At 33.4% G+C, this 13720-nt stretch overlaps 1 protein-coding gene across 1 annotated transcript in view; it reads left to right on the forward strand.

Moving 5' to 3' along the window:
- YTHDC2 (YTH domain containing 2) overlaps positions 1 to 13720 on the forward strand; it is a 74016-nt gene that overhangs the window by 47132 nt on the left and 13164 nt on the right. The window contains exons 21-26 of the mRNA XM_010840950.1: positions 2963 to 3089; positions 4147 to 4352; positions 4701 to 4896; positions 5753 to 5862; positions 7955 to 8247; positions 12434 to 12611. Of these exons, the coding sequence (XP_010839252.1) occupies positions 2963 to 3089; positions 4147 to 4352; positions 4701 to 4896; positions 5753 to 5862; positions 7955 to 8247; positions 12434 to 12611 (1110 nt within the window). The remainder of the gene's footprint in view (positions 1 to 2962; positions 3090 to 4146; positions 4353 to 4700; positions 4897 to 5752; positions 5863 to 7954; positions 8248 to 12433; positions 12612 to 13720) is intronic.

A 13720-nucleotide genomic window follows, 5' to 3' on the forward strand; every position in this document is an offset into this window, starting at 1 on the left:
AATGAGTGCAGTTGTACAGTAATTTAAACATTCTTTGGCATTGCCTTTCTTTGGGATTGGAATGAAAACTGATCTTTTCCAGTCCTGTGGCCACTGCTGAGTTATCCAAATTTGCTGACGTAGTGAGTGCAGCACTTTCACAGCATCATCTTTGAGGATTTTAAATAGCTCACCTGGAATTCCATCACCTCCCCTAGCTTTGTTCATAGTAATGCTTCCTATGGCCCACTTGACTTCACACTCTAGGATGTCTGGCTCTAGGTAAGTGACCACACCATTGTGGTTATTGGGTCATTACGAGCTTTATTGTACAGTTCTTCTGTGTATTCTTGTCACCTTTTCTTAATCTCTTCTGCTTCTGTTAGGTCCTTTCCGTTTTTGTCCTCTATTGTGTCTGTCTTTGCATAAAATGTTCCCTTGGTAGCTCCAGTTTTCTTAAAGAGATCTCTGCTGCTGCTGCTGCTAAGTTGCTTCAGTCATGTCCGACTGTATGTGACCCCGTAGATGGAAGCCCACCAGGCTCCCCGTCCCTGGGATTCTCCAGGCAAGAACACTGGAGTGGGTTGCCATGTCCTTCTCCAATGCATGAAAGTGAAAAGTGAAAGGGAAGTCACTTAGTCGAGTCTGACTCTTAGGGACCCCATGGACTACAGCCTATCAGGCTCCTCCATCTCTAGTCTTCCCCATTCTGTTGTCTTCCTTTATTTCTTTGCGTTGTTCCCTTAAGAAGGCTTTCTTACCTTTCCTTGCTATAATTTTTTTTCTTGTGATAAGAACTTTTAAGATCTACCCTCTAGTCTGTTAACTAAAATTGTTATCATTTCACAATATATACATGTATTGAATCATTATATTATGCACCTAAAGCTAATGTTGTAAGTCAATTATGTCTCAATAGAAAAAGTCACTCTTGGGGACTTCCTGGTGGTCCAGTGGTTAAGACTCTGTGCTTCTAGCGCAGGGGGTGCAAGTTTGACCCCTCATCAGGGAACTGAGATCCTACATGCTGTGTGGTGCAGCCAAAAAACAAAAATTACTCTCCGATGAACTTATTTACAAAACAGAAATAGAGTCACAGATGTTGAAAACAAGCTTGTGGTTACCGAAGGGAAAAGGAGGAGGGAGGGATAAATTGAGAGATTGAGATTGACATGTGTACACTACTATAAATAAAATAGATAGCTATTGAGAGCTTACTGTACAGCACGGCGAACTCTACTCAGTACTCTGTAATGACCTGTAGGGGAAGAGTCTAAAGAAGAGTGGATATTTGTGTGCATAACTGGTTCACTTTGCTGTGCAGAGAAACTAACACAAATTGTAAATCAACTATATTCCAATAAAAATTACTTAAAAAATAAATGTTCATGTCAAAAATGAAAAAAATTACTCTCTTAGAAACTTTACAATATACCATACAGTGTTATTAACTATAGACCATGCTGTACATTACATCCCCAGGACTTATTTATTGCCGGGGTCCAGCCCCGGTGGATCCAGGGAATTCAAAGCGGGGATGGCGTCGGTGAGGATCAGGAAACAATTGCTTAATTAAACTTTAATTAAGGATATAAAGAGTGGTTAAATAAGGATAGCTCAGTGAGAAAATTTAGTGGAGAAAAGAGGCTGAAATAAGGATAGCTCAGTGAGGAAATTCAGTGGAGAAAAGAGGCTGAATAATTCAGCCAGAAGGTGAGAGAAAGAGCAACATGGGGAGACCAAGTTTCGGTGAACAAGGCCCGCACTTTATTTTCCAAAGTAGTTTTTATACCTTAAGTTATGCATAGAGGATAATGGGGGAAGGGCTAGAGTCATGCAGTAAGCCAGGCTTTCTTCCTGCAAACTTATCATATGCAAAAGTTTAGGTGATTTGCATCATCTTCTGGCCCGGAGGCCTGTTAACATTTTAAGACCCTTTCTTCAGAAAACTTATTTTTCTCTAAAGGTGATTGGTCAAGCGCCACCCTCCAAAAGCATTAGATAAGGTTGCATTCCTACAGAGCAAAGGCGTGGTGGGCTATAACAAGAAAAAGAATTAACTCAAGGGTCCCAGGTTACAAACATTAAAGCTACTACTTACACCAATTATATTAATCAATACACTGCCAGGGACACAGCAGGTAAGGGGTATGGAAACTTAGCAGCAAACATTGGCCCAACAAGTGAAAAACCCTTCACCAATACAATTTCTAATCAATCTTTTAACTGCTCAAAGGAATCTGTATTTAGACAGTTTAGAACATCTCATGCCTCTCACATTTGGGAGGCTCTGAGCAATCACATGTGGCCGGAAAAACCTATTCAGGCAGGCTAGAGGACTTCCAAAGGAGTTTGTAGGTTGAAACACTATCACACCCAGGAACTTTATTGACTGGAGCTGTAAGTTAACTCTTTTTTTCAGAGAGAGGTAGTGGGGGACAGCCCCCTGTAAAGTCAGAGGTGTAGGTGAGAGCACAAAGCAGTAAAGTAGGCAGACTCTGGTTTTGGGGGTAGATGCTCTAGAATTTGCAGGGGGACTCCTGAGGCTCGATCCCGCCTTTGTGTATGCCAAGCTTCCTTCCTCATGACCTTTGCCACGGGCGGAGTTCCTCACGATGGCTCCCGGCAGTGATAGAATTCCAGTTGAGCTATTCCAGATCCTGAAAGATGATGCTGTGAAAGTGCTGCACTCAATATGCAATATGCCGGGAGATGGCTCCTGGCAATTTATTTTATAATTTTAAGTCTGTACCATTTAATCCCCTTCGCTTGTTTCACCCACCCTCCACTCCCCTAACCTCCCCCCTCTTGCAGTCATCAATCTGTTCTCTATATCTATGAGTATTTTTTTGTTTGCTTGTTTTCTTTATTTGTAACAGAATTAGAAAAAGAATTGACTTTGAGTGGTTAATATAATGATTTTCAGTTACTTTGCTTCCTAACTGAGAAGTGATGTGTCTTTTGTGTAATTTTATTTTTATAGGCATGGCAGAAAGCTCGAAGTGATGGGTGGGAACGAGCCTTTTGTGAAAAGAATTTTCTTTCACAAGCTACCATGGAAATAATCATAGGCATGAGAACTCAGTTGCTTGGTCAACTTAGAGCGTCAGGTAAAGTTTTCCTCCAAAGAACCTATTTCAACTACTGGGAGTACCCTGCCTATACCTTATAGTACTTGTTATGTTAACTAATGCCATCTTGCATTATCTTTATAACATTATCATGTTGTATATCTTTTGTTAATGAACTTCTTTGTATTAACTTTGTAGACTTCTGCATGATATTAATTTTTGTTTGTTGATTAAAAAAAGGATATTATAGAAACTGTGGGTGATGAATGATTTTATAATGTTGGCAATAAACAATTTATAATATATTTTTTGGGAAAATAGATTTAGGTATGGTACTTGTTATATTTTATTGCTATTAATAAATAATTAATTTTATGGAAGAGAAATTGCTAAAAATTAAGTAGATTGATATGAATGCTGTCCTTTATATTTTTGGAACATACAACAACTAGTAAGCACATGAAGGCACTTGATTTTTTTTTAAGAGAATGCCAGTTTTGCTATATCATTTTAGAATTGTTTCTTTGAATTTCTTTTTGAGTGACATTTTATCTTGAGGAAATAGAAGAAAAGTACCTGAGCCTGGATTCCTAGAATAGTTCAAGTGCCAAAGTGATATAAGGCATGAACCAGAGGATTTAGAGTTGTTTCAAATATGGGGAAATATGAAGGACTATTGAAATTCAAGCAAGAATACTTTATATTTATTTGACTTCACTTCCAGGATTAGTGTCTATCACAACCAACATGATATTAATACCATTCAGCGGAGTATTTTAGGTTTTTAGGTATGATTTTAGGATGCTTCTGATAGCTGTTTATGGAGAACTTTATTGTAAGAGTATGTTTTTTTTTTTTTTTTTGTCCACAACTTCCCAGTGTATCTACTGCTTACTTTAGTCTAAGTAAACCTAAACTTTCTTAGAACATTGCTTCTATATGTTAAACTTTTCAGAAGAAATTTTATGAATTATTGTGAAATTTGAATCATTAAACTTGTATCAGGTATACATTATTTTTTTGTGTGAAAACCACAGATTTAAAAGTGTATCTTGTGAAGTAGAAAATGTTGGTGTGGTTTCTTTCATCTTTCTAGGTTTTGTGAGAGCAAGAGGTGGTGGTGACATTCGAGATGTTAACACAAATTCTGAGAATTGGGCTGTTGTTAAAGCTGCATTGGTTGCAGGCATGTATCCTCATTTAGTTCATGTGGACAGAGAGAATGTAGTATTGGCAGGGCCAAAGGAGAAAAAAGTACGGTTTCATCCCACTTCAGTTCTCAGTCAGCCTCAATATAAAAAGGTAAAACTTTTTGAATGCTTTTTGGTCTTGAGGTAAAACTTGTCTAATTTAAATAGTTGAAAGTCAATGAAAAATGTTCTCAATACCAACATGCTTTGCAAAATTAATTAGTTATAAATGTACAATTCAACATTGGAACAAAATTTTGATAGACTCGAAAGAAGTAATGTGTCAAGTATTAAGGGACCTTTGTACAAACTACGTGAGCAATGATTTGCTTTAATTCTTGTTTGAGTAGTAATATATGCATCATCTATTTTGCTGAGGGACTTTGTACATTTTAAAAGAATTACCAGTAAGTTAAGTGATAAATTCAGTTAACAGTTTTAAAATTTATTTTCCTAATAGATTCCTCCAGCTAACGGTCAAACTGCAGCAATCCAGGCACTGCCCACAGATTGGCTTATTTATGATGAAATGACCAGAGCTCATAGGATAGCTAATATTAGATGCTGTTCAGCAGTGACACCTGTCACTGTGTTGGTATTTTGTGGACCAGCTAGGTTGGCAAGTAATGCTCTTCAGGAACCTTCATCTTTTCGTGGTAAATATATTATGATGGAAATACAAATCTATTTGAGAGAAAACTGTTGTTTTTTTTTTTTCTTATTAAACCAAACAAAATTTGAAATTGCAGAAATTTATGTGGTAGTAGCTTCCTTTTGATGTAATAAGAATTAAAAAATATTAAAATATACCACTATTCTTGAAATTGATTTCTAAGGTAGCTTGATATTGATTTGTGCATTTTTGATTAATCTTGCTGATAGGAAGTTTAGTTTTTTCTTCCACTTGAATTTAAATGATAGTTTACCATAAATAAAGGTAATTGTTTAAAAGAAATGTTACCCATAATCCTACTACCTTTATGCAGACACTTTTTAATATTATGTATTTTTTCTGTGTGTTTAAATATTTTAGGTATTTCACCCATACTGTTATTTTATATTCTATTTTTGTTTCACAAAATATAAAATATAGAAAGCATTTTTAATATTTCATATTAATGGTTGGAAAATATTCTATCACATTAAAGTGACAGAATGCATTTAAAATATTTCTTTATAGTTGGATATTTTGATTATTTTCAATTTTTTGTTATTTGGTGTTTTAGCAAATATTTATTTATGTCAGTTATTGTGCTAGTCATTGAGGATGTAAACATTTGAGAAAAAGATTTGAGAAATTCTGATATTTAGAATTTGAGTAGAGAAATAAAGAATGGCCAGATGCTGAGTTTTAATTTGTGACCTGCTGTGTTTAGAGAACTCTCCACACAAATTGTTAGTATATCTGGAGGATTTGTATAAATGCAGAGTATCTGTATTGGCTTACTTTTTTTGCTGTGATGTTAGATAGTAAAAGTGAATTTCTTTTCCTTTCCATACGTGTTTGGACAGCGGATGGTATTCCTAATGACAGTAGTGATAGTGAAATGGAAGACAGGACTACTGCTAATCTGGCAACTTTAAAACTTGATGAGTGGCTCAGTTTCAAACTGGAGCCAGAGGTGAGTTGCTTTCTAGTAGTGTGATAGATTTTTTTCATTCAGTTGTATGAACTATACACGGTGTGATGAAAACTGTCTCTTTAAAATTGAGTCCTTAGTGTGAGAGGATAGAATACACCTTGTTTTTCAGTTTTCACAGGGCCCTGTTACATTCTCTGACATGTTGTGGTTTACTGCTATAGAGGATTTGAAAAACCTAGGTGTCACTGAGTATTTGAGCATGGTGATATTTGAGTATGTTTGTTCATATAAGAAAATACTGAGTGCTGGGGACACAAGAAATTCTTTTATTTTATATAACTCTGTTTAAAGGGAAAGATATGAGGTCATTCTGTTTTCTCTTTACATGTATCTCTCAAGTAGGAAAGATGAATGTTTGTTATCAGATTAAAATTTTTCTTTTATTTTTTAATTTTTATTTTATTTTTAAACTTTACAATATTGTATTGGTTTTGCCAAATGTCGAAATGAATCTGCCACAGGTATACATGTGTTCCCCATCCTGAACCCTGCTCCCTCCTCCCTCCCCATACCATCCCTCTGGATCGTCCCAGTGCACCAGCCCCAAGAATCCAGTATAGTGCATCAAACCTGGATTGGCGACTCGTTTCATACATGATATTATACATGTTTCAGTGCCGTTCTCCCAAATCTTCCCACCCTCTCCCTCTCCCACAGAGTCCATAAGACTGTTCTATACATCAGTGTCTCTTTTGCTGTCTCGTATACAGGGTTATTGTTACCATCTTTCTAAATTCCATATATATGTGTTAGTACACTGTATTGGTGTTTTTCTTTCTGGCTTACTTCACTCTGTACAATAGGCCAAAGCCTTCCCTTAATTCTATCTTTACTTTTAAAGATCATTTTATATCCTTTTAGGGGACAATACGAACTGTCAAAAGTTGATACTGGCTAGAGCTTACTTTTTTACATGCATTCCTTCATCACTTCAACCTACTGCAGTCTCATTTCCATTCCCATCAATTTTTCCCTTCACTGAAACTGTACTTGTCATGGTCGATGCTATCTCCTCCATGTTGTCACAGCCAGACTGCTGTTATTGATAAATGTGGCCTTTCTCTCATAGTTAACACTATTGCCCATTCCTTCCCCATTTTCCTTCCTCAACCCTGTCCAACTTCTTTGTCACTAGTTTCTATAATACTACTCTTTGCTGATTCTTCTATCTAGAGGCTGTTCCTTCTTAGGTTCTTTCATGTACTCTCTTGTATGTGCTTGTACCTTAAATGTTGGATGTTCACCAGTGGTATGTTCTTTACCGTACACTGTCTCTGCAGTTTCTAGGGGCCTCACCTCTGCATGTAGATTTAGTAATCATTTATACATTGATAACTTCTAGGCCCATCTTATCTGTATCTCTAGCTTAGGATTTTCTCTGTATGAATTCAGCTGGTTTCTGGACATCATCATTTGGCAGTAAAATAAAGTATGAATGAAATTAAATGTATTTTTTCTTTATTTACCCTGCTGTTACTTTTCCAGTATTAATCACACCTTACCACACATTGTTTTTCTTTCTCTCTCATTGGACTGTATAACTTGATTTTGTGTCTCTAGTGCCTCAAAATGGTAGAGAAATTTTATTTTTTTCATGCAACACAATGAATGAAATTGATAATAAAATATATAAAATGTGAAATGTGTTCCTTGGAAACAATTTCAGACTAATAAATAATTGTCTTGCAAGTGTGGTACGTATTTTGCTGTTACCTATTTGAACTGAGGGCTTCCCTGATAGCTCAGTTGGTAAAGAACCTGCCTGCAATGCAGGAGACCCTGGTTCGATTCCTGTGTCGGGAAGATCCACTGGAGAAGGGATAGGCTACCCACTCCAGTATTCTTGGGCTTCCCTTGTGGCTCAGCTGGTAAAGAATCTGCCCACAATGCGGGAGACCTGGGTTCATTCCCTTGGTTGGGAAGATCCTCTGGAGAAGGGAAAGGCTACCTACTCCAGTATTCTGGCCTGGAGAATTCCATGGACTGTATAGTCTGTGGGGTCACAAAGAGTTGGACACAACTGAGCAACTTTCACTTTCATTTGAACTGAAAAAAAGCTATTTTATTACAGGCAGCCAGTTTATTGCTGCAACTTAGACAGAAGTGGCACAGCTTATTTTTACGTCGAATGAGAGCTCCATCCAAACCTTGGTCTCAAGTTGATGAAGCTACTATAAGAGCAATTATAGCTGTTTTAAGCACTGAAGAACAATCTGCAGGCTTACAGCAGCCATCTGGGATTGGCCAAAGGCCAAGACCTATGTCTTCAGAAGAACTTCCTTTGGCATCGTCTTGGAGGTCAAATAATAGTAGAAAAAGTTCAGCAGATACTGAATTTTCTGATGAGTCTACTACTGCAGAAAGGTAAATTTATAGCATTTTATTAAAATGAGATATTTTCTCTAGGAAATAGTTATTTATCATAGAATCACATGCTTTTATAATATTTAAAAATTACTTTCTTATAATCTGAGATATGCAAAAAGGTTACAATAAAATGGGAAGAATTTATTACTTTTAAAACATAATTCTTTTAAGTGTTAGATAATACGAAGAATTTCAAGCTCCTGGGGTCTTGAATTATTTAAAAAGGAATTTTTTTTTTGTCAGGAAAAGCTCAAAATGTTTAATTTTCAGAATTTACAAATTTAGGGTTTATGAAAAAGATAACAGCATTTTTTATGATGCATTTTAATTCATATATGTCAAGTCATATCTTTCCTAGATACAGCAAAAAGTGTTGGCTATGGCCATTTAGAAGAACTGTCTCCTTCCAAGTCTTACCTAGATATTAATAAAACTGACTGGTTTTTGTACAGAAAAGTACTTTATTCATTTGTTCATACAGGGACATATTAAATGCTTAGTGTTCTTGGTGTGAGGCATATAGCAATGTATAACAAATGAAAAACAAATCTCTTCAGAAAGGTTACATTTTGTTGAATAGAGGAATACATATATTAAAAAAGTAAATTTACTGTCTTGGCAAAATTTCTTACAATTTAGCTAAATTCTTTTATCATTTCTATCATTTGGCAATTAGATGTGAATTTTTTAATATATGATTATTGAGAGCTCTTATATTGAATCATTTTTCCAAAATGTATTTGGTAATGTTGTATTTATAGTGAATGGTTGGCCATGATTTAGAAATATTTCTGGTTGTAAAAATGTTTGTTAGAACCCAATTTGTATTTCTTTATATCAGTTAATTTTTTTTTTTTTTTACCCTGATAGAATGGATAATAGAGACAACATTCTTGCCTGGAATGCTAGTTTGAACAATATAGTAGATATTATCTCTGTGCTAAGAATATTATTTCATTGTTAAAAATTGAAAATAGAAATAATGGAAGCATAAAAGATATGTGATGCTTATTATTTTTCAAGGATCAGATGGAATATTTAGTACCTACTATCTTTTGGTCAGATTTTACTTATTTGAATGAAGCATAAAGGCGTGTTATCAGTTAAGACTTCAGTAAAAAGGAATAATACATGATGGTTTCCAAGTTTTTCATATATAACATTTTAGGAATAATTCAACCAATTGCTTACAATAATGTGTGTCCCTAAACCATTTTCTCTGATGTAGATACTGCCAAGCAAAAAAGAAAATAGTAAAAAATACATTTTCTGCTTAGATACTCCTCTTTTTTAAAAGATTTTTTGAAAAATTTCCTTGAACAAGGGTTATTTCGAATATGTGAATACATTTGCATAGAAATTATGTGGTAGACTTATTTATAGACTCCTCTGTAAAAAAAAAAAATATATATATATATATTCAGAGGGACTATTTATACACACATGTGTTTATATACATATACATACATACTATACACATACATTTATGAGGAAAATTTTCCTATTTTCTTTATAAAAGTAATGTATACTCATTTAAAAAAATTAGAAATACAGGAGAAAATCACAATTATAATAAAGTATAATATTAGTTATGCTTTAGAAACTGATTATCTTATAAATTCATTTTTTCTCCTGTGATACCAATATCTGCCATTTTCCTTTCCTTATAGGTTGTAGCCTTGCTTTCTTTATTCTTTTATCTTTTGAACAGTGAGATAAAGAATTTCATATACTTTTAGACTTTGTAGTTTTAATAGACAAGGCCTGAAACTGATGTAGCTTGGTGAGGAATAGATTAAGGACTCTTCTGAAGATGTATTTTTGAATGGAGAATAATCTTTCCTTATAATCTTTCTGGAATTGCTTCTTGAAGAAAAGGTATTTATAGTTAGAGTTTTCACACTAGGATGGCAAAATATAGATCAGATAATTTCTTTTAATAAAAACATTTTATTAAAGTTATTTTTAAAAGTTTAAGAAACTATTAAAACATGGAAAATGCCCATATCCCATGTTAAAATTAAACCAGTGTTTTTAAGTTGTTGTTTTTTACATAATAATTTGCTTACAAAGAATAAACATCTTTTCTATAATAAAAATGAGGTATAACTGAATTAGAATTCTTTGATTCTCTTAAATGAAAATGTAGGTGGAAGGGTTTATACAAATGCTGTGTTTCTACATGCATGAAATTTGAGGGGGAGCCAAAATTTGGGGAGGAAGAGAGAAAAGCTAGAATAGAGCAGAGAGTCAAAGATCAAATTGGAAACTGCAAAAGTAGGCATTTAGTTCTATTGGAAGTATCATTTTTATTTTAATAAGATATTACCCTCAATTAAGTTCTATTACCTAGTTTTCAGGTAAATAATCTGCCAGGGTAAGAATGATGGGATTTTAGAGGTATAACTTGATAATTCATTGAATTTTAATTCTTAAAGACAAAAGCCCTGAAAAGTTGGTTTATTATATTCATCAAGTTCTTAATAATTATTCACGTTTATTCATTATATATTTTTGTTAGCATTTTTAGGCTTTAGCTATTTTATTTGTGAAAGAAATATTGAATCCAAGATATTTATTGAAAGAGAAGCAAAATGTGGGGATAAGCTATTTTAACTTATTTTGAAGGCAGAGTAATTATAATTGCAAGGCTCATGGAAGTTTATGAACTGTTTATGACTTATTTTTTTATGTTTTGTTTATTTATTATATATAAACACAGTAAAGTAAATGATTGTTGTTCAGTCTCCCAGCTGTGTCCAACTTTTTGTGACCCCATGGACTGCAGTATTCCATGCCTCTCTGTCCCCCACCATCTCCTCTGAAGTTTGCCCAAGTTCATGTCCATTGCATCGGTGATGCCATCCAGCCATCTTATCCTCTGACGATTTTCACCTATTTGCTGTATCTACCCAATTATTTTTTTCTTGCTTCCTTTTTTTTTTTTTTTGTTCACAGATTTAAAAATCAGTCTCTCACATCATGTCATTTTACTCCTCTGTATTTAGATTTGAATCTCTTAAAAAATAGAGGCATTTTTCCTATACAATCAAAATCCAATAATCAGTCCTAATAAAATAATCATTTCCCCAATTCTCAAACTATGTTTATTTGAAACAGCATTCAGGGAGGACTCACTCATGCACTGTATTAGGGTGTCTTGTTTCTTGAATCTCTTGTGATCTAGAGCTCCTTTGTTGACTTTTCTTAGGGAACTAGGTCAGTGGTATTATGAGATGTACCACATTCTGGATATGTCTCTTTTTATTGCTATATCCTGCATATTTCATGGATGTGGTTAGCTCTCAAGGCTTGATTAGATCCAGTATTTTGGCAAGAACATTTTTTTTTTCTTTTGGAAAGAATATTTTATAGGTAATGCTATGAACTTTATATTATACTGCTTTAGGAAGTACTTAATGTCTTCTTTGTTTTTTAATGTCTGGTTTTCCACTGAGATGTATACTTTTAAAAAAAATTATAAAATTCTTGACTGCCATTTTTGCTGCATTTATTCATAGAATTTTAAAACAGAAGAATCTTGGCATTTATCTAGTTTAATCCCTTTATTTAATAGCTAAGGATATTAAAACTCAGATAAATTAAAAGACTTGCCCAGGATCACCTACCTCATTAGTTGTAAATTTAGTTCTGTCTGAAAATCCTCTCTCCTGACTCTATTGCAGTATTATTTCCATTTTGCCATGCTGTAATTTTTAGTATGCTTTTGAAATCTGTTTGGTTTTAAGATATATGCAAATGGAAGAGAGGTAGAGTAGGTGATTTTCTAGTAAAGGCCATTAGCATAGAGGTATTTAAATAATTTTAAAATGTTAAAAGACATTAGGCATCAATATATGACATTATAATTGTTTAGGATTTCTTCTAGACCGTCATAAAAGAGGTTAGGAGTTTTGTAAGGGAAATAATACTTGGATATCTAAATTAAAAATTTTTATAGGTTGTTTTTAATGTATTTTTGTATTGTTTTAAAAAAATGTTATCTTTGTAAGTGTACCCTAATAGTACAACCCTTTCTTCTAAATGTAATAGAAGAATGAAATTGCCTTTTAAAATACTATTCCATAAATCACAGAATCATTGAACTTTGGTTTGAAATGGGGTCTGCTTTGTATTATGATCTTATGTGTAACTGATCTTTGCTTCCTCCTTTTCACTCAAGAGTATTGATGAAATCTCCAGCTCCAGTACTACACCAACCTCAGAAGTATAAAGATAGAGGAATTTTGCATCCTAAACGAAGCACTGAGGACCGGTCAGATCAATCTTCTGTGAAATCTACAGACAGCAGTAATTATCCAAGTCCTTGTGCTAGTCCTTCTCCTCCATCCTCAGCAAAGGTAGAGTATCAGGGATTTGTAGCACATCTGATGTTACATATTTAAACAAAATTATAAATAATTCTGCTTTTAAATCACTAATCCTGGCCTCTGTTCTAGTTACAAATAAAAGTTTGCAAACAGTAAATTTTTTAGTTTCCCCTGCTTGCCAGATATTTTTGGTCGGTATCATCCAGGGAAGTTTTCATACTAGTAGATCATTCCCTGATGGCATGTGGCTAAGCAGTTCATGATTCCTTTTCTGTATCTTTAGAACCTTTCTTTTGTTAAATACAAATGACAAGAGGAATTTCTTAAATTAATTTTGATTCATACTTTCAAAATTGAAAACAATTATTTTTTTCATTCTTACTTGATTTCTTCAATTCAGTGGTTATATTAAACATACAACACTAGATGGGGTTAGGAAATGTTGATAAAGAATTGAGAACTATGTATCTTTTAAAAAGTTTGTGATATAAATGATTTCAACTATTTAGAATAATTTTAATTTAATACCTGAATAAGTATTTGGTTAGTGTTTTTTAGCTATGTGATGTAGTTCTGGTGAAAATGTCTGCTAAAATACTATTGTTAAATAAGAGGAAAAGAAATGTTTTTGCAGATTTATATTCTTAGGCTTTAAGAGTATTTTTGTTTTTAAGTGCCTTTATTACAGCATAATTTACATGATAAAATTCACCAATTTAAACTGTTCAATTCAGTGAATTTTGACAAGTGTATGCAATCATGAACTGTACTGCGTCTCATGGAGAGCAGTCCCATTACCCCTGGATTCTGGTAACCACTAAACTGCTCTTTGTTCTTAAAGTTTTGCCCTTTTTTGGAACTTCCTGTAAATGAAATGTATATAACTTTTTGTGACTGGCTTATTTGACTTTTGAAATTGAATTATAATTGAGTTTATTATATTATTAGTTAGATATAAAATATATAATATTAATATAAAATATATATATTATTACATAATATTATGTCATAATTAAATAACTGTATTATAATTATAGTTATATATTATATTAGTATTACTACAATATTAATATTATAAATTAAATTATATTTAATTTATATTGTATTGTATTTTATATAAATTATATATATTATATAAA

This window comes from Bison bison, unplaced genomic scaffold (assembly GCF_000754665.1).
Source record: "Bison bison bison isolate TAMUID 2011002044 unplaced genomic scaffold, Bison_UMD1.0 scf7180017864152, whole genome shotgun sequence".
Classification (NCBI taxonomy): Eukaryota; Metazoa; Chordata; class Mammalia; order Artiodactyla; family Bovidae; genus Bison; species Bison bison.